General features: G+C 36.8%; 2 protein-coding genes across 3 annotated transcripts; both read left to right on the top strand.

Annotated features, from left to right (window-relative positions):
* Positions 1-1037: 1037 nt before the first annotated feature.
* Positions 1038-8201, top strand: pard6ga (par-6 family cell polarity regulator gamma a). Of its 2 annotated transcripts, NM_001130659.2 has the most exon segments (3): positions 1038-1518; positions 3119-3341; positions 5303-8196. In NM_001130659.2, coding segments are annotated over 3 exon segments (1194 nt in total). In that variant the 5' UTR covers positions 1038-1452; the 3' UTR covers positions 6208-8196.
* A 5657-nt stretch (positions 8202-13858) lies between these two features.
* On the top strand, positions 13859-21035 carry adnp2a (ADNP homeobox 2a). Its single transcript, NM_001098265.1, is given in 4 exon segments — positions 13859-14108; positions 14433-14550; positions 17548-17640; positions 17783-21035. Coding segments are annotated over 3 exon segments (2889 nt in total). The 5' UTR covers positions 13859-14108; positions 14433-14442; the 3' UTR covers positions 20471-21035.
* Positions 21036-22477: the final 1442 nt, after the last annotated feature.

Genomic DNA, 22477 nt, shown 5'->3' with positions numbered 1-22477 from the left:
TGTACTGTATAAATGTTTTCATATCAATTATATAATGACTTTTTTTTTGCATCTTTATTATGGGGTTATTACTTATCTGTTACTATATAGTATCACTGACTATATTGCTAGGTAAAACTGTATAATCTGGATTACAAAGTTTACATAGTCAAGTTCCAAAAGTGCAGTGTTTGTAATTAGAAATTACATTTTTAAAATGCTCATAATCAGATTATAAGTACATGTTATGCATGGCATGATCACAGCTGATTCATAAAATAAGTTTGTTATTGTACATTATTGATTGATTCACTCTCTGAAAAAAATATTATTGCTGTGTGTTCAAACTACTTATTTAAAATGTGCTGAGATGTCTTGAGTTTTTTGGTGACATTTGAATTGTTTTATGTTCAATCCACTTAAATGTGTGTTCATTCATTCATATATTTTTAGGCTTAGTCCCTTTATTAATCAGGGGTCTCCACAGCGGAATAAACCACCAACTTATCCAGCATACGTTTTGCAGCGGATGCCCTTACAGCCGCAACCCAGCACTGAGAAACACCCATACACTTAAACGTGGAAAACACTTTAATTAATTTAAGCAATTTATTTTGGGACAACTAGAAGGAATTGTCTGGAGCCCAACAATTTTCCACAGTGCTCTAATCATATTATTCTGGTCAGTGTGGTCTCTAAAACATTGCACTGCATCTTTTTGTTTAGCTTCATTGTTTTAAAAAAATGGCAGTGTTAATAATTGTGATTAGCATTTGCAATCTGTGATTCAGAATTTGAAAACAAATGTAAAAATATAAGCAAGTTGTGTTAAAAGTCACTAGTTGCGTAACCTAAAAAAGAACTCTGTATTATTGTATCATTACAATTTTCATCATATAATTTGTAATCATTAACAGACTGCAATTTATAAATAATCTCAGCTGTCACTAACATCTATAGTATTCATATAAAATTTTCAAAGTGATTTCTATAAATATTTGAGAATGAGGGTAGTTTTATATATTTAATAGTTATGTGTAGCTAATAGATTTTGTGTTGGTACAGCATGAATTGTGTGGAATATTGCATTTTTATAGTGTAACTCATGATAAAAATGTAGGCTATTATGACATTATGACATATTATGTCATTTTTCCTGCTGAGAAATGGGGACAAGTGTCCATGTATTGAGGGGGGGAAATATGATGCTATAAAAAATTTTTTTGTCCTTGACCATTTGTTTAGTCAGCACGTTTCACAAACTCAATGTTGCATGTTTATCCAAAATGAAGAAGCCTATTAGCCGCCTAATGTCAGGAAATTATGTCATTGTTTCCGTGTTGTCCTGTAGTTTACAAGAGCTTCGTCCTGCTTTTCCGCGTTTTGAGGGATGCGAGTCCTGCTGAGCTGCACAAACCCGCGCGGTGTCTGTACAGCGGGACTCAGTCCAGCGCTCGCCGCTCACCAGACAACATGAACCGGCCGATAAGAAAGGCTCATTCGCTGCGCTGCTGCTCGATGCTCGAGGTCAAGAGTAAAGTAAGTTTCTTTATTCTCATTACTGATAGCTGCAGCCTCCGTTTCTGTTAAACTTAGGGTATTTTAGTTTAAATTATAACTCGCTCTTCATCCTTAATTTTCAGATATGTGTATATATTGTCCCAATGCTTATTTGGGTTTCTTCAGCACCCATCAGACTGAAGGGAAATCCCTTTAAAAGACCTAAACAATCAAAAACGCAAACACAATATCCAGAAGCAGCTCACTTCTGAAATATGTCCATTGTTTCAGCTGATTGAAAACTGTCCAGGTCTATTTCTGAAGCTCACAGTAAAAAAACTTTCAGGTCATGAATTTTCATTTTGAAAAAATAAATAAATAAAGAAAATTGCCTTATAAAATATTTAAAAAAAACATTGAAAATGATTATAGTAAACTATAAACCCAAGCAAATAACTAATTGCCGATTTATTACAAAATTACTAATTTCAAAAATCTTAATATAATTTAATTTAACATGCAAATGATTAAATCTAAAATAAATAAAAAATAAAAACTAATTAAAACTATATACACACTGTATTTTTTAAAGAAAAAAGTCGAGAAATACTTTTATACAATTATGTAACGTTGTTGTATATAAATGTGTAATAGAAATTGTATAATATAATATAAATTGTTGTATATAAAGTCAAATTTATTAACCCTCCTGTGAAGTTTGTATTCTTTTTCAAATATTTCCCATGTGATGTTTAACATATATGAACATACCTACAGTATTTTCTATAATATATTTGTTTCTTTTAGAAAAAGTCTTATTTATTTAAACTTGTCTGGAATAAAAGCAGTTTTATATTTATATATTTTATAACCATTTTAAGTTCATTATTATTAGCCCCCTTAAGAAGTATTACTTTGAAGAATGGCAACAAAACACACAACTAATGACAAATAACTTGCATAGTTAACAACAACCTAGTTACGATCTTTAAATTGCACTAGGCTGAATACTAGTTTCTTGAAAAATAACTACTGTAAAATATTGTGAATGGTCATCATGACAAAAACAAACATTAGAAATTAGTCATTAAAACTAATATGCATAAAATGTGTTGAAAAAAGATATTCTCTCCGGGGAAAAAAAGAAAATTTCAAAAGGATGTCTAATAATTTTTACTTCAACTAACTAATTGTTCAATTGTTAAATATTTATTAAAATAAATAACTGCTTTCTTATTGTATGTAGTTTCAAATGAAATTATTACTCCAGTCATTATTGTTTTTATTACAATTACCATTAATATTAATTAATATTACAGTGATTTCTGAAGGATCACGTGACTCTGAAGACTGGACTAATGAAGCTGGAAAATCATCTTTAAAATTACTATAAATGATGAAATTACATTATAAACTACTTTTGAACAGTTTTTTTATTTACTGTATTTTTGATTAAATAAATGCAGCCTTGGTGAGCAGGAGAAGCTTATTTTAAAACATTCCTACTGACCCCAAACTTTTGACTGGAAGTGTATATATTCACACACCATTTTGATTTTCCATTAAATCATAAATGTGATTATGCGTTTATTCTTGCCTGTATTTTTAATGCAATCCACCCGTGTCTTTCGCTGTCTAGTATGGTGCAGAGTTCAGGAGGTTTTCCGTGGATCGCTACGAGCCTGGCAGATATAAAGACTTCTACAGACTCATAGTGCGTTTACATCAGCTATGGCATACGGACGTGTTTATCGGATATGCAGATGTTCACGGAGAGCTGCTGCCTATCAATAATGATGACAACTTCTGCAAAGCTGTGAGCTCCACACAGTCTTTACTGCGCATCTTCATACAGCTGCGAGGTACAAGCTCAAAAATACCTGCAGTTTCCTTTTAAATACTTTATGGTCCTAACATGCACATATACTCTTACCTATTGTAGCAGCAATATCAAAACATAATACAGTATTAAAACTATTGCTGCCTTACATTTTTAAGTTGAATCAAATTAACTTCACAAGTCATTTGAACTTAATTTAAACATTAAATTAAATTTTGTAAAAAATGAAACTTAGATATAATTTGTTTATTTTACTGACTTAGAATTATATAAAACGTTGTAATTTATTGATCATATTAATTTTTTACAGTATGTAGCACACAGTACTCTCACCATATTGTATAAAAATGTAGATAAAATGTATATATTTGAAGTGATGATCTTAAGATGTCATTTTAAGGTCTTTAATCAAGGAAGATTTTATTCAGGTTTTATTTTAGTCTGCTTCAGGAAGAAGGAGGAATAGCAAGAGGAAGAAAAAGAAGGCTTTTATCTAGTTAGGAATCATGTACTCGAGTATAATTGCTTTGTATTCCCCTGTGGTGTGTTTGTTTGTTTGTGTGCCAGACAGATTATCTTGTTGCTTTTCGTCCCCTGCGATCTTTAGCAGATTTTGTTGAGCTTCCTGGGTTATTTGGAAAAATTCTCAAAATAGATATACCATAAGAATAAACAAGCTGAATATTTTTTTATAAAGTGTTACTTGAGTAAAAAAATTTTTTGAAAATGATACATTTGTAACGTTTAAAACTTTAATTAGTGTTTTTAGTGTTTTAATTAAAATATCAGCACAGTAAAATACTTACATCTGAGTTGAATGTCTAATTTATTGAAAATGCAAAGTTTATTTATTCATTTTCTTTTTGGCTTAGTCCCTTTATTAATCTGGGGTCGCCACAGCAGAATGAACCGCCAACTTATCCAGCATATGTTTTACGCAGCGGATGCCCTTCCAGCCGCAACCCATCACTGGAAAACATCCATACATATTCATTACACATTCATTCACACACACACTCATGCACTACGGTCAATTTTTAGCATACCCAATTCACCTGTACCACATGTCTTTGGACTTGTGGGGGAAACCGGAGCACCCAGAGGACACCCACGCGAACACAGGGCGACCTTCTTGCTGTGAGGCGAACGTGCTACCTACTGTGCCACAGCCACAGTCACCAATACAAAGTTTTTATATTGTATTTGTATTACAGATGCGGCCAGACAGAAACATTTTTTGCTATTTCTAAGAACTTGGTAAAAAAATCTGCGGATTTATGCGGAATGATTTTAAAAGTATCATTACTTAAAACTTCATTTATATTTTAAACTTTTATTTAATGTTTCGAGGCAAATCTAATTAGATCCACTTATTTGGTAAACAAAGCAAGTCTCTCATATAATTTATCTACTGAAATATGTAAAATATTACTTTACAAACTGTATTACTTAGTAAATAAATCATATGAACATTTTAATATTACTAATACCACAATAATAGTAGTGAAATTAATTTAAAAACTGAATAAATATAAATTTACACACATTTACACAAGGAAATACACAGACTCAGTGATGAGCTGAATTAATGTGTATGGATGTTTCCCATAGATCGGTTGCGGCTAGAAAGGCATCCACTGCGTAAAACGTCTGCTGGATAAGTTGGCGGTTTATTCCGCTGTGGCGACCCCAGATTAATAAAGGGACTAAGCCGAAAAGAAAATGAATGTATCAATTACAACAAACAATGAATACAAAATGCACATTTCAAAGCACTTTAGGGGAACTTTAAATAAATAAAAACTAAATGTTAAATGTTCTAACTCAAGTTTCTATGGACATCGTCACAGCAAAATGGGATGAGTCTAAAATACAAGTTTAGAATGAATTAATTGATCAATCATAACTGTACAGGTTTGTTATATAATAATCTACAATAATAGCAGAAAACACTTACCTACTCTATTACTTCCCATTTCCCAGAGGAAGCAGAGCAGTGCAGCGCCTGTCCTGATGACATGACCAAACGCAAGAAATCCATAAGCCACAGAAAACCAGCGTTTCAGATCAGCAAACCACACAACTTCCGTCCCGTTTCCTCCATCATTGATGTGGACCTCGTCCCGGAATCCCACAGGAGAGTTCGCTTGTACCGGCAAAACTCAGACCGTCCTCTTGGCTTCTTTATTCGCGATGGCACCACAGTCACCGTCACTCCATACGGCCTGGAGAAGCGCCCAGGGGTCTTCATCTCCCGCATTGTGCCCGGCGGACTGGCAGCCTGCACGGGTTTGCTAGCCCTCAACGACCAGGTCCTGGAGGTGAACGGTATCGAGGTTTCAGGCAAGACTTTGGATCAGGTGACGGATATGATGATCGCCAACAGCCACAATCTCATCATCACAGTCAAACCTGCAAACCAGCACAACAACATCACTCGCAAAAGCTGTGCTTCTTCAACAACGGGACATTATTTCGAGAGCACAGAGTCGGTTTGCTATCCCGGTTTGCCAATGATAATGAAAGCCTATGGTTTTAATGGCTCGGAGAGTGAAGAAGATGTAGATTTGGTCATCGAGAGGCCTGTCAAACATCAATATTCATCTCCACATGTTAGCACTTCATACAGGCCTCAGGTTGCTCCCGGAAGGCCGAATTCACTCCTTTCAGCAGCGTCTTTTCGCTCTCAACCTTGTCTTGCTTGCACTGGACACACCGGGCTAAGGAGTGTGAGCGACAGGCAGGATTATTATGGGTTTAAAGCGGCCATCAGACAGGAAAGCTGCAGCTCTGGTGATGTTCGCAACTCATGGCAGGTCGATCTGAGTTCTCATTTACTCCTGCCTCAGGGGGCGATGGAGGAGGACGGGATTGTTGTCTTTTTGTAGAAGATAAACCTTCTGGAAGGACGACACCAATTAGGGTTGAGAAATGACTCTCAGTATATATAATTGCTGTTGGAAAGGATTGTTGTTTTTTTCTTCAAGGCTTTGCATGTTTAGCTCGCATGTCTGGTTTTTAGTCATACATTTTAAGACTCTTTATATCTTAAAGGAGACCAATTAAAAATCAGGCTATGTAAAAGGCAAAAAAAAAAACTTAAATTTGTATTTCCGGTAAACCTCAGTAGTTTACCGCATGTTATTTTACGCTAAATGTCTGTAATTTAACGGCCGATATTTTACTTTTTTTTTTTTTTTGGCACCCTAGCTACCGGAAAAAAACATAAAATAACAGATTTTTTTTACAGTGTAGTCTTGATAGACTACCTTCTTCTTAGACACTTCTTTTGACTTCACAGAGATTACATGTTGTTTAAAACCTGCTGTTATGCTGATGTGCAGGTGATTGTAGCTCCTCACACTTTTTAAAAGAGGACTGCGAGCTCAATCTCATTTGAATTTAAAGTGACAGACACAAAAACGGCACATTTTGGATCATAGCCTAAAAGGGCCAGTTTCAAAGAATAATAAAAAAAACATCTGAATGATACTTTGAGCTGAAACTTTAAATACACACTCTAGGGTCATCAGAGACTTATTTTACATCTTGTAAAAAGTGGCATAATAGGTCCCCTATAAAGAAGACTTTTTAAGCATTAAAACAAAATAGTTTCAAAAAAACATCTCTTATGCTGATGGAACATTATATCACATATATTTTGATTCTTTTTGCTGTTTGAAATACTAATGTAGACACTTTACATGTATTTGAAATGCTTTCTAATCATGTGTACATTTTATTTGATTTTTGTACATTTCTTTGACCTATACATCACAAACACATGCAAAAAGTCACTTTTAAAACTGTTTTACAGGGATTCTTTCAAAGCAGCGATATAGGATGAAACGGGAAAGTAACTTGAATCAAAAAATCTTAAGATGTGGCAAATCCAAAAATTTCTAATTTAAAAAGTTAAATAATTTTACAATTAACTAATTAATTACCTAATGAAAATTGTGAAGTTTCACCTAAAAATCTAAATCATTTTCTCCCAGACAAAAAAATAATAAATCAGACAAAAAGACAAAAGAATCATCTAAATGTTTGTAGAGAAGAAATAGAAAGATAGAAAGATAGAGGGATAAAAAGAAAATCATAAGTAACAACACGAGCGTGAGAAAACGATGACAGAATTAAAATTTTCTTATATTTGAATAAACCAATTTTGAAAAAGTTTTACATTTAATTAAACTAAATGTTTTAGCTATTTTCCATTAGCATGCACACATTACATTATAATGTCCATTATTTTTTTTATTATCTAATTTTTTTAAAGTATCCACACAATCAGATTTATATATTTTTTCATATAGTCCACAACAATATATATCTATTTTACAAAATAAAATAGACTGCACACAGGAATTAAGTTTAATCAAGAACTGTGTTGTAATAACGGGAACTGAAATGTGACAAAAATGATTTTGTCAGCAGATGTCTGAATGCATTTGAACAGCTCTTTATAACATGATTAAATCACTTTTTAGTGTAAATTGTACTTGCATAAACAGATTCTCATGTACATCTGTCATGGCACACATTTATTTTTCAATTTTGTATCAGACCAAGCAATTCAATGCATAATTCAATTATACATCTCTACAAAATCATATTAAATGCCTTCTTGTTGTAGTTTTATGACTTATTCTTGCTTTTTGTATTTGCTTGTTTTAGATTTGTTTCTTGTTTTTCTGTTCTTGATTTTGCTGCACAAAATAAACCTACTACTGTCATCATTCATTCATCACTAAAATAGAACTGACCTGTACTGTAGAGTATGAACAAAAAACAGAGTCTCAAATTAACTGTGTCTCACAACAGTTCTAAAAGTTTGGAATAACAACAAAACAATAAAGAAAATAAATAAATCTGCCATGAACATTGTGGTGTCTGGATGACTTAATGACATGAAATGTAAAGGATACAAAACTTTTCTTACATATTCAGATATTTCTATGCTTGCAAAAACAGCTGTTAGTGATGAGTAGAAACATAAGAGATGAAAGAGACGCTTTGATAGAGAGTTTGAAGAGGTCTAGGATGACATACTGAAGTGGGTCATTTCTCTGCTGACAATAAAGGATGGTCCAGATGACACTTCTTACCAACTATTATAACCGAAAGCTGGAAGAAGCCAGGGAACGTAATATTCAAAGTAAGATATTCTTCGCCAGCAAAAAAATATGGCTTTGGAGAACAACCCTGACGGACTGCCCAAATGTTGATTAAGATTTTCAGAGACATACTGTTCTACAGACTATCATTTCAAAGATATACTCAAGTACAGTGCTCAGCATAATTGAGCACACCCCATTTTCATTCATTCATTCATTTTCTTTTCGGCTTAGTCCCTTTATTAATCTGGGGTCACCACAGCGGAATGAACCGCCAACTTATCCAGCACGTTTTTACACAGCAGAGCCCCTTTCAGCCACAACCCAGCACTGAGAAACATCCATACACGCTCATTCACACACATACACTACGGACAATTTAGCCTACCCAATTCACCTGTACCACGTCTTTGGACTTGTGGGGGAAACTCCGGAGCACCCAGAGCGAACACTGGGTGAACACTGTCACCCCACACCCCATTTTGAAAATGAATATTTTTATCCATTTCTCAGCAAATATAGGCAATGTATTTTGGTGCATTAAAACAAAACAGATTTATTAAATAGATATATTTATTTTAGTAGGTAAAACTACTTCTATTATAAAGCCACGGTCACACTCCACTTTTCGCTCCATAGACTTCCATTCATAGGGATGCGAATCCGGCAGACCGGAAACACAAGCACGTGCGACAAGTTTCGCATTTCGCTGCATTCAAAAGTTTAAACTTGATGAATTCTTACCTACGTAATCACATCAGGTGATTGCATGAGACCATTACTTTAAATTAGAAGCAATCGCTCACTTTTATTAATAGCTAATCATATTGTTTAACCCCACCCCTTTTCGCAGCGCTATAAGGCAAAATTTTGCAAGCACACGCTCTAGCGTGACCGCAGCGTAAGTCGCTTTGGACAAAAATTACTGCTAAATGACTAAATGTAAATGTAATTTCCATGACTTTTCCTTGTGGGTTTTTCTATTTTTCTGTTTTTCCAAAACTTTTCCCGGCCTTGAAAATGCCATGTCAAAATTTATGATGCAAGCTGAGATTACATCACTTAGAAGGGTGGGGTTAGGTGACCCCATTAAAAAGCATTGGATGCAGCCCAGATTGCACTGCACCATGTCTGCATCCAGACCTCTCTCATTTTTCCATGACCATATAAACCTTGTACAAATGATTTTTCAATGTTGTGAACTCAGCATCTTAACAATGTTCTTTATCAATGTGTTTCTATACTGTATAGTATAGTATAGTATAGTATAGTATAGTATAGTATAGTATAGTATAGTATAGTATAGTATAGTATAGTATAGTATAGTATAGTATTGTGAGTAGTGTACTGGGACACTGTAGATGATCTCCCTCTGCTGGCGACTTTTACAAAAACAGGGTTTGTGCATGTTTTATGAAGGTGAATAAGACTTTTTGAGAGGTTTTTTAAAAAGCATGTAAAGGAAATGTAATTAATCATTTGAAAGAGACAATACGTTCTCTATATGTACATTTATACGGTAGAATATAGAAATAATGTTTACTGAACCACCTGATCATTCATTCATTTATTCATTTTCTTTTTGGTTTAATCCCTCTATTAATCTGGGGTTGCCACAGCGGAATGAACCGCCAACTTATCCAGCATATTATATATAACTTATCCAGTTATGCAGCACATGCCCTTCCAGCTACAACCCATCACTGGGAAACACCCATACACACTCAATTACACACATACACAACGGCCAATTTAGCTTACCCAATTCACCTATAGTGCATTTCTTTAGACTTGTGGGGGAAACCGGAGCACCCAGAGGAAACCCACACAAACACGGGGAGAACATGCAGACTCCACACAGAAATGTCAACTGACCCAGCCGAGGCTTGAACCAGTGATCTCCTTGCAGTGAGGCGATCGTGCTTCACCTGATCATACTGCACAAATTTGTTTTTCAATCTATTTTTTTTGTCACAAACATCTAAACAATCGTAAACATCTTTCATGTTGATTATGAAGCTTTTTATGAATAAACAATTCAAGAGTTCACACTTAGCTGATGATTGATAGTAAAGCTAGTTTGGCGTGCTGTCCCGGGAAAGAGCCCTGAGCTTATAAGATCCTCGAGCCCTGGGCTCCCTCCCGTTGCAAGGCGAGAGGGGAGTTTGAGCTCAGGTAGATCTCGATGACTCCCCTTCTTGCTTGTTGTAGCTAAGTGTCAGATATGTATACTGGAAGGTGTACTCAGAGGTTAGCTAATGTATTTTGATTAATTGTTTAGAGTGCTTGTTTTTGAACTGTGGGAGGAAACCGGAGGACCCGGGGAAAACCCACATGACCACGGGGAGAACGAGCAAACTCCGCACAGAAATGCTGTCTGGTTTGGAAAGGAATTAAACCATTCCATTCTTGGGGCATTCTTGCTGTGAGGCAACAGCGCTAATCGCTGGCCACCGTGACGCCCGTTTGAAAGGAGGGAAAGTAGGGTTAGGTGGGGAGGGGTTTCTTCGAGACGAAGATATTGAGATGAGAAAAGTCTGGTTATTTATAGTGAGTTAAGGATCGTCTGATAGGATAATCAGTCATTAGCTAAAGTTGGAACAGCTGCGAACAATCATAAGCACGTGATCCTCTCGAAATTTGTTTATGAATAAACTTCACGAACAAAAATGTACTAATGGGCTCAGAAAAAGCAACATATTTCAAAGGTAATTTTCCGATCCTATTGACAGACCTTTTAAGCACAAGCTCACTAAATGTAGTTCAGTTGTTGTTCATTTATATGTAAACTTTTACATTTTTTACCTGAAGTAATTGTAGCTTGATGTTTGGATATTTGCATAAGGAAATACAGCGAAAGCACTTTGACCATACTTTACATTAAAGGGATATTCAGTCATTCATTTTCCTTTCGGCTTAGTCTCTTTATCAATCAGGGGTCGCCACAGTGGAATGAACCACTAACTTATCTAGCATATACGTTTTACGCAGAGGATGCCCTTCTAGCCGCAACCCAACACTGGGAAACACCCATACAGTCATACATGCATACACTACAAACAATTTAGTTTATTCATTTCACCTATAGCGCATGTCTTTGGACTTGTGGGAAACGGAGCACTCAGAAGAAACTCACGCGAAAGTGGTGAACATAAAAACTCCACTCATAAATGCCAACTGATCAAGCCGTGACTCAAACCAGCAACCTTCTTGCTATGAGGTGTTCGTGCTACCCACTGTGCCACTGTGACAACCATTAAAGAGATAGTTCACCCAAATATGTCAATTCTGTCATAATTTACTCACCCTCAAATGGTCTCAAACCTGTTTCTTCTTTCTTTCTTTGAGTCTCCACAGTATTTGCATTTCCTACTATGGGTGTCAGTGGTCACAGGCTTCTAACATTCTTCAAAATATATTCTTTAGTGTTCGACAGAAAAAAACAAACTCATAAATGTTTGTACCCACTTGAGGGTGAATAAATGTTCCATTTTTGGGTAAACTATCCCTTTAAACACTTCCGAGCCAGTGATAAAAACAAAACCCCCTTCCTTCACATCACAGAAAATGTTCATGACATCATTAATCAGCTAATACAATCAAAGACAATTCTAAACTTGAGCTTTAAACCAGACGTGCCCAATCTAGGGCTCGTGGGCCAAAGTTGGCCCATGGAAACCTTTGATTTGGACCGCCATCCCATCTGAGAAGAGAGGGAGAATGATGGGAATGGTTTTGAGATTGTCAATTCAAATTTAATAAAGCCCTTTGTTTGTTTGTTTTATTGTTAAAAGCTAACTGAAGTTAAATGTTTACATTAAATGATTGTAAAACATGTCAATTAAATCAAATTTGTTTAAATGTACACATTGTCACCTGGCAATGCAGAGACTTTGGTGAGCAAATCAAGTCAAAGGCAGATTCTGCTTGACTAGTGTATTCAGCATTGAACTCCACTGTGTTATAAATGGGATTGTTTATTTATTTTAAAGTGCATTAGTTCATACGGTTTCAAGTAATGTTTTCTATTTTTATAATATTATGAAATAAATAGGGAAATTACCCATGGCAACTTTAATGTAGGCCGTCACGGTGGCGCAGTGGGGTAGCACGATTGCCTCACATTAAGAAGGTCGCTGGTTCGAGCCTCGGCTGGGTCAGTTGGCATTTCTGTGTGGAGTTTGCAAGTTCTCCCCATGTTTGCATGAGTTTCCGGTCTCCTATACCACAAAGTCATGTGGTATAGGTGAATTGGGTTAGCTAAATTGTCCATAGTGTGTTTGAATGAGAGTGTATGGATGTTTCCCAGTAATGGGTTGCAGATGGAAGAGCATCCGCTGCATAAAACATATGCTGGATAAGTTAGTGGTTCATTCCGCTGTGGCTGCCCCAGATTAATAAATGGACAAAGCTAAATAGAAAATGAATAAATGAATGAATGAATGCATGAATGAATGACCTTTAATGTAATACAGTTTACTATATTTATCTTGAGCCCACGGCTATCAGTGATATTCGGTTTTTGGCCCTTCATACAAAAAAATGTAGACACCCCAGCTTTAAACAAACACATAACTTTCTGATCAGGTCAATTGTCCTTTTTATTCTTCCCGCTCATATATATAGTTAACTTGACCACTCAAAAAGTTAAACAGCAGTTGACCCTTTGCTTTTGACTGTACCTTACTCCAAAAAGAAAAGCATCTTCAGTAAACTTTCATCAAACTTTCAAAACAGTTGAGAGAATGAGAAAACCCCTTTACACTAAAAGACTTTAATTAACGTTAAGACCTCAGAGAGCAAAATGCAACCATTACAAAATATCTATGCGATCACCAAACATAACCAATTTAACAATACCATCTCCACTTCACATGGCATACATAAAGCTTCATTCTTGCACCATTTAAATGAAAATTTAAGGCAACAAAAATGTCCCAATCTTTCTCTATATATCCATTCTATAAGTTTTCCTAACTGACAGTTTAGCTTGACCAACTCTGTTCTTTGGAATATTTACCTGGGTCTCTGCAGCATCCATTCAGTGGGCCTCTTGAGCCGTGAGCAACCATCCAAACTTTTCCTCAGAGCAAATTTAACCAACATGCTGTGCTGATGTAAAAGAGCTCCTAAAGTCCATCAGATAATACACTACTCATAATAACAGTCCCTTCACATACTATCAAACCTCCACCCATCAATCAATCCACCTTCCCATACCAGCAGCATCCCCAAAGGTGAAGATCCACAGGTGTGTCACCACCATCATCCCCAGGGGAAAACCACAGCCCTGCTTTATGACTTATTCCAAAAAACCAATGACCATCACATTGATCAACTTCACAAGACCAGCCCACTTCTCTCCCATTGGTGGAAGTGCACTGTGCAGTATGTAAATCAGAAAACGTCACTTCCCGTCTTCCTGTACGCCATGTTTTTTCAGCAGGAGTGGGCTGATGTTTCAGTGAGATTTCATCAAAAGTGGGCAATCCTGCGCTCGGTTCGTATTTCAGCAGACCATCGTCAGTCCATCGGGAAAGGCGGGTCGAGCGCTACCTGGACGCTCCGGACGATGAAGTAGACGCTTCAGGAGCGCGCGCCTTACTAGTGACGCCGGAAGAAAACGGACGCGCGCAGACATTTATCCACTCATCTGTGCCAGAACACTGAAGGTAGACACTGATTCAGGATACGCCTCATAATCATTCACACCCTTCAGTTTATCAATGACATGTCCTGGCGTCTCTTTAAGTTACAAACAACTTTAAAGACACGAGTTGTTTTAATAACAGTAGTGGTTTCTGATCTGAAATTTGGCTTGCTAGGTACATAGTTACAACTAGCTGTGTTTATTATAACTATGTTATAGCTAGGCCTCAGTTTATTTCAGAAGTCGCTTTAATCTGTTCACTCGCATTTGAGGCTGAATTTGTGGTTTTGTGTTTATTCATATGACGGAAACAAACACTTCGTTTTATATTTAATTTTGATTACAGGTTGAGCAAAATGTATCAGATTCCAGTGAAGAACCTTACAAAACTCAGACGACCGAGGAAACGGGTCAAAAGTATTTTGTGTGACATCGGGATGCAGCAGTGCCAGGATATGCTGGAGGTAGAGTACTGTAGATCTGATCTTCTGATTGGCTGGCAGATTTTCCTGATGACGTTTTACTGTCTTCTTGTTTTGGTTCTTTACTGTCTTTGTGCTTTCACCAAATAATTTTAGTTGTTATCAAAGAATACTTGAAAATATTGTTATTAAATACTGAAAATTTAATTACAAATCAGCCCCTCCAGCGTTTAGTAAGGACTTAATTTTAATATAGATTTGCTGCCTAAAATTTCTTATTATGTGATTGTCTCTTCTTATAACTAGGGCCAGACAGAATCTGCGGACATTTTTTTGCTATTTCTGCTTAGTCTGCGGATTTATGCGAAATGATTTTGGGAATATCATAACAAATAACTTAATTTATTAAATAAAAAATAATACGTTTTGTAACTTTTAATTAATGTTTACAATGCAAATCCAATTAGATCCACTCATTTGGTAAACAAACCAAGTCTCATATCTACTAAAAGAGAGAAAATATTACTTTTCAAACTGATTGTAAATAAATCACATGGACATTTTAATATTACTATTATTAAATCACAATAAAATTAGTGAAATTAATTTAAAAACTGAATAAATATAAATTTATAATTTATAAATTTAAAAACACAAGAAAAATACATAGACTCAATCATGGGCTAAAAAAAATCGCACAGAATCCGTGTGGGCCTGCTTATAACTTGCGGCATTAATTCAATTCTTGTGTTTTGAAACTACATAGTCTTGTAAAAAGTAATTTTTTTATGCAAGAACTATTGAACTAGGAAAATACTAGAGGATCTGATAAACAATCAACTTTTTTTTTACCTAAAAGTGTTTTTATTGAACATTTTAGATATGAAACATGCAGTTCAAATATCTTTTTCCTTTTTTGTCTTCTTTTTTTTTTGCACAACAAACAAAACTTATTGCACACATATACACTGAGAATCTGTTAAAAATATATGAATAATATTAAAATAAAATACAAAAAAATAATAACATGAAGTAACATATTTCACTCTTATATGTAATAGGGAAAATAAATAAATAAAATAATAAAAAAAATTAAAGGGGAAGGTTCTACTCTTCTAAGATAATTGAAGAGTCCACCTTTATGTGAACTACAGTGCATCCGGAAAGTATTCATAACGCTTCACTTTATCCACATTTTTTTATATTACAGCCTTTTTCAAAATGAATTTATTTCCATTATTTCCTCAAAATCTACACACAATACCCCATAATAACAATGTGAAAAAGATTTTTGAAATTGTTGCGAATTTATTACAAATAAAAAACCTGAAAAATCACATGTACGTAGGTATACACAGCCTTTCTTGTGAAGCTCTAAATTGAGCTCAGCTGCATTCTGTTTCCACTGATCAATCTTGAGATGTTTCAGCAGCCTAATTGAAGTGTGCATGTGGTAAATTCAGTTGATTGGACATAGTTTTGAAAAGGCATACACCTGTCTATATAAGGTCTCAGGGTTGACAGTGCATGTCAAAGCGCAAACCAAGCATGAAAAGAAAGGAATTGTCTGTAGACCTCTGAGAAAGGATTGTCTTGAGGCACACGGCTGGGGAAGGTTAAAGAAAATTTTCTGCTGCTCTGAAAGTTCCAGTGAGCACAGTGGCCTCCATCATCCGTAAGTGGAAAATGTTTGGAACTACCAGGACTCTTACTAGAGCTGGCCGGCTAATAACATCCCTACAGTGATCCCTCTTGACCTCAGACTGGGGTGACGGTTCATCTTCCAGCAAGACAACACCCCAAAGCACACCGCCAAAATATCAATGGAGTGGTTTCACAACAACTCAGTGAATGTCCTTGAGTGGCCCAGCCAGAGCCCAGACCTAAATCATATTAAACATCTCTGGAGAGATCTGAAAATCTGCTGTACACTGTTGCTTCCCATCCAACCTGATAGAGCTTAGGAGGTACTGCAAAGAGGAATGGGCAAAAATTCCCAAAGACAGGTGTGCCAAGCTTGTGGCATCATATTCAAAAAGACTTAAGGCTGTGATTGCTGCCAACGGTGCATCAACAGAGTATTGAGCAAAGGCTTTGAATACTTATGCACATGTGATTTTTCAGGTTTTTTATTTTCAGTCAGAAAATCTTTTTTTTCTTCACTTTGTCATTATCGGGTGTTGCGTGTAGAATTTTAAAGAAATAAATTAATTTAATCCATTTTGGATTAAGGCTGTAACAAAAAAATGTGGTAAAGGTGAAGCACTATGAATACTTTCTGGATGCACTATAAAATAGGTTGCCAAGTGAGAAAAACTTATCAGTACAATCTCTTACAGTATATTGTATATTTTCTAAGGTCTGGTATATTTTAAAACCTACATTGTCCAACACTGCCTTGACCTCTAATTTTTTTTATGAATTGTTAAATATTTTGCATCCAATTAATGTTTATAATGATGTGTAAAGTCTTAACTCACTTTTTCGGGTTTTGTTTTGATTTATGGATTAAAATGTTTTAACGAAAACTTCTTAAAGTCCTCGTGATTAAAAACATGTCCGGAACAGTCACTGTTAATAAGGCTGTTTATATTATTTTTATAAGTTTAAGCAAAATATTATATTTTATTGATAATCCACAAAGATTTAAAATTTTAATGAGAACTTAAAATCCCTATGGGAAATCCCTATGTTGGAGTTTAAGCAGAATGTTATATTTTAATGATATTAAACGCAGCATATAATCATGAGGACACACCCACTATATTACCTATCCTGATATTTAAGTAACTATTTTTTTTAACATTTATCAATATCAATCAATATTGAATATTCAATTATACATTTTCATTTCCAACTTTTTTTGTAGATGATGGCAAAAATGTTTATTCAATCTATGGATGTCTTTTATTTATAATGTTGTGGTGTAAAGCATTAAACGTGATTTTGTTGTGTTGTCTTTTTACACATAATTATTATTTTTTATTTTTACTCTGATATTATTATTTCTGCTGATGATTTTTCCTTTATATCCCTCAGACATATAAATGTTTTGATGCTGGGGATGCAAGCTTTGACAACACAGAATGGGATGATTTCACTGACGGTCATGTTGGCAAAAAGAAAAAAAAGGTGATTATGTACATATTGTAAATTTGTGTCTGTTTTTAAATGCATTTGGCACCTCTTTATGCTTTACAGTTTTCCACTGTACGCATTATTAATAAACGTAATTCAAGCCCATATTAATTATGATGTTGCCTTCCTTTCTCAGTATCCATACCGAAGCCAAAGTCTGTGCTGCAGTCTGTGTTGGTACTCCAGCCGGTCGGTGCCCACATTCAGAAGCCACATCCATCGCTGTCACTGGAAAAATCTGGATGGGGCCTGTTTGTTAATGTGCCCCTACTGCCCATTTGTCAGCTCTCCAAAAGTCACAGAACAACACATTCAGTTTTTCCACATGCTGCCATCAAGAGCCCATCAGAGCCACCCTAGCCACACTTTGGCCCACACACCGAAAACCATATCAGTTACAGTTTCTGCTGATGCCGCTGACGACAGATACACTTGCGCGACCTGTGGTTATCATGACTCTTTATTGTATGTGATGAAGAAGCACGTCCTGGTAAACCACTTTGCTACGTTGCTGGATCGCTACTTTGGCCTTGGGTCGGAAAGTGCACCAATGGCTGGTCCGCAGATACGTGATGGCACACCTGTCAAATATCACTGCAAACTGTGCAAACTTCCAGCAGAGACCATTGAACATTTACTGTACCATATCTTGAGTTCAGAGAAGCACAAGGAACTACACTGGCAGATAATGCCTTGTATAATTGAAAAAGAATGCATGAACCAAATGGTTGGGCTACAGAATCTGCTGAACCTTGCACCTAAATCGATGCAGCCGGTCACGCTGTTTGCAAGACCGAACTATATTCCACAACAGACTCAACAAACTAATGGAAATGGCACAGTTCTTCTGGCCGGCCCAAGCAACGCGGCTGCTCTGTTTTGCTCTCCTGGTGCAGGCCAGATGTTTCTGTCTCCACAAACTCAAGCTCTGCTTTCAGGCACGACTGTGGCTGCGCTTCAGAATGCTCCGCATCCACAGTCCCCTGGCGGGATGTCCCAAGTTCTGCCTACCTCTCCAGTAGTCAAACCCCTCAATATGGTAATGCCAAACATGCCGCAGAACACACCCAAGACGTTACCCCTCACTATGACTGTGCCCAGGCTACCACCGCCCCAGCAAGGACCGCAGGTTCTTCTTCCTCCTGGCGTCCAGGTCAACCTCCCTGGCGAAATGGGTGTACGTTCACCATTTCTTGTTACTCAAGGTCTTCAGCTGAACCAGTCGGTTCCAAGAGCTCCCCTCATCACCTCGCAGTCTGTGCGTCTCATTCCCACAGGCAACAAAGTCAACGGTGTCCCGACCTACACTCTAGCACCCGTTCAAGTGACTGTTCCCGTCCATGGCGGACCCCCTCAAATGGTATTAGCGCAAAACCAGATTAGCCAGCCTCCAAATTCAGCAGTGGTAACCCCAGGGCTTATGCCTCCAGTTCAGAGGGCGATGAATAAAAATTCCAGACCAAATGAACTTGCTGTGCAGGCGCCGTTTTTGAAAAAACATGATAATCAAACTGTCAAGTGCCTGAGGTGCAAGATTTTACTGACAGAGCAGGGTATTTTCCAGCATTTGTTGCACGGCTTGAAGTGTCTGTTCTGCCCTCAGATGTTCTACTCCTTCAAGCAGATAATGGAGCACAGCAAGAAAGAGCACAGTCTGAAAGTCAAAGACAACCGACTTTACATAAAGGAACAGTTTAGTCTTGACTGTGATGATGAGGGCAACCTCATATTCAGCACTTTTAATCTGAACACGGATGTGCCTAAAGATCTGCTTGACAACCGAGAGCTTAACCTTGCACTGGTCACCAGCACTAAAGACAAGATTTACATAAAAATGTATCCAGATAAGGCAGAATACACAACTATGTTGAAGTCGGCACCAAACGCCTGTCCGTTTTGTCAAGTAAAGCTCCAGAACCCTGAAGACTACGAGCTGCATCTTCAAACGAAACACCATATCGTTCCCACCATCCATGCAATACTAAAAACACCTGCATACAAATGTATATATTGTTTTGGGGTGTATACTGAAAAATCAACACCTAAAACCATCTCCATTCACGTGCAACGGTGTCGTTGTGCTCCTAAAGCCATCAAGGAAGCAGAGAGGAAACTGAATCCTGATACATCTGAATCTCACGACGGTGATGTATGCAGCTCTGTTCAGATGCCTGCTTCAGAAGTGACCTTCCAGGGGGCACCTGAATTTCCCAAGCCAAAGAAAGAAGCTGTCACGCCGAGGAACAGAAGAAGGAACACAAAGGCTTCCAAGACAGGAACTCCAGTCCCCGAAACCCCAGTTACACTGGTCTTGGAACCAATGGGAATGGAGAGGACGTCGTTTGAGGACAGAAAAGACTTCCTTTCACAGTACTTCCACAGAAAGCCATACGTGACAAAGACAGAAATCGAACTGCTCGCTTCCCGTTTGTGGATAAACAAGGCGGACGTGAAGGCGCACTTCAACAGCAAGCTCACTAAGTGCTTGAAAGCGATTCAGAAAAAGAGGGTTTGCGTACGTCTCGGGTTCAAAATGATTGAAGTGAACAAACTCAAGCACAATCTCTTCATTCCTGAGGTAAAGCCTGTTAAAAGAAAAGACCCAAACGAGGTAAACCTCAGCAGCCTTGTTCCAGGGGTGACTGTTAAAACAGAACAAGTGGATGCAACAACACAACATCCCCTCTTCATCCCGGAGGTACCAGTAACTATTAAAAAAGAGGAGGAAGTGTGTGAAATTGATCATGGCTTCATCATCCAAGAGGTGACTGTTAAACAAGAAGAAGTGGATGAAATGGAAGATGCGCTCTGTACAAATGGCTAATGGTGTTTTTAGATTAATTATGTTTGTATGCAGCATGTTGAGAAATGTTTATTTAAAAATACTTGATTCACACTTATAAGGTGGTTTGCCTCTGGGCATTGGAGTATGTAAAAAGAGGAACCTACAGCAAAGACTTTACAGTTTTGTAATTTCGTTGTATATAGTTCATATGATGATGACATTAAAAGTTTTTTATTATATATCTCTATTGCAAGGAAAAAAACAACACTCGGGTTTCCTATCTTTTATAGTCATCCTTGTTTAAAACACCTGTAATTTAAATTTGAGGACATCAGTAGTGATAAAGTTCTGCATTTAACATTTTATGAGTACTGTACAGAGAATGAAGACTTGGTTAACTAATTATTATTACTAACTTGCGGATTAGGCAGCATTTCATAGCTGTATCACTGTGTCCCTGTAAAAGGGACACTTTGTTGTTTTCATGTTAATTTTCCCCCTATGTAATATACACTGTATTAATTTCAGACATGTGGAAAAAAAACAAGTGCCTCCGTCTTATTTAAAGTTTGCAGTTGTATTTGGCTGTTGGAATAAACGTGACTAAATATTACAGATGTGTGGTTTACTAGAGATAAAACTGGTTGTGTTTTGATATGCCTGCGGTAGGTATATAACGATGTTGAACAGGAAGATATTTTGATGGGCACTTCAGAATACAGTGAATGTTATTTCAACCTTTAAGCATATTCAGACGATTCATCACAGCACCAAAAAAAAGATTTAAAGGTTGAATTTTTTATCTAATTTTCTATTTCTGTTTTATAGCAGAAAAATGATATACAGTTGAAGTCAGAATTATTAGCACCCCTTGAATTTATTTATTTTTTATTTCCCAAATGATGTTTAACAGAGCGAGGACATTTTCACAGTATGTCTGATAATATATTTTTTTTATTTCAGCTAGAATAAAAGCATTTTTTAAAACCATTTTAGGGTCAAAATTGTTAGACCTTTTAAGCTATATATTTTGTCGATAGTCTACAGAAAAAAAAAACATGGTTGTACAATAACTTGATTAATTACCCTACTCCGCCTAATTAAATTAATGAACCTAGTTAAGCCTATGTCACTTTAAGCTGTATAGACGTGTCTTGAAAAATATCTAGTCCAATATTATTTACTGTCATCATAGCAAAGAGAAAAGAAATCAGTTATTAGCAATGAGTTATTAAAGCTATTATGTTTAGAAATGTGTTAGGAAAAATATTTTTCTCCGTCAAACATAAATTGAGGAAAAAATAAAGAGGGGGAAAATAATTCTGACTTAAACTGTATATATTGAAGTCAAAGGCTACCAGATTACGACATCCTTTAAAATGTACTCTTGAATTTAACACTCAAACAGGTTTAAAACAAGTGGAATGGAATTCGGACGGGGCAAAGCAGTGGCGCAGTAGATAGTGCTGTCGCCTCACAGCAAGAGGGTTGCTGGGTCGGTGGTTTGAGCCTCGGCTCAGTTGGTGTTTCTGTGTGGAGTTTGCATGTTCTCCCTGCGTTCGCGTGGGTTTCCTCCGGGTGCTCCGGTTTCCCCCACAGTCCAAAGACATGCGGTACAGGTGAATTGGGTAGGCTAAATTGTCCGTAGTGTATGAGTGTGTGTGTGTGTGGATGTTTCCCAGAGAAGGGCATCCGCTTCGTAAACTTGCTGGATAAGTTGGCGGTTCATTCCGCTGTGGTGACCCCGGATTAATAAAGGGACTAAGCCGACAAGAAAATGAATTGAATGAATAGAATTCGGACGTACTACATCCAACATTTTGTCATGGTCACTTAACCCACCTGCGTCAGTTGCGTCGCTTCACTCCCATTCATGAATTTGCTCGCAGGGCATCATGGGATAGCGCAGCGTGCATGGGATGCGCACTTTAGAATCTCGCCAGAAGTAGTAAGTCATCCGGGTACTTCTCAAATACTGATTTCCGAATTCTATGAATTCGGACATACTACTTGGCTTACATACTGATTTTAATGTAGTGTATAGTA

This window comes from Danio rerio, chromosome 16, assembly GCF_052040795.2.
Source record: "Danio rerio strain M-AB ecotype USA chromosome 16, GRCz13ab, whole genome shotgun sequence".
Taxonomy (NCBI): Eukaryota; Metazoa; Chordata; class Actinopteri; order Cypriniformes; family Danionidae; genus Danio; species Danio rerio.
This window is presented reverse-complemented; position numbering and strand designations above follow the sequence as displayed.

Bases quoted from the DNA above. Each gene is read 5' to 3' on its own strand.
- pard6ga (XM_087284934.1), top strand. From the start codon at position 5,338: ATGACCAAACGCAAGAAATCCATAAGCCACAGAAAACCAGCGTTTCAG.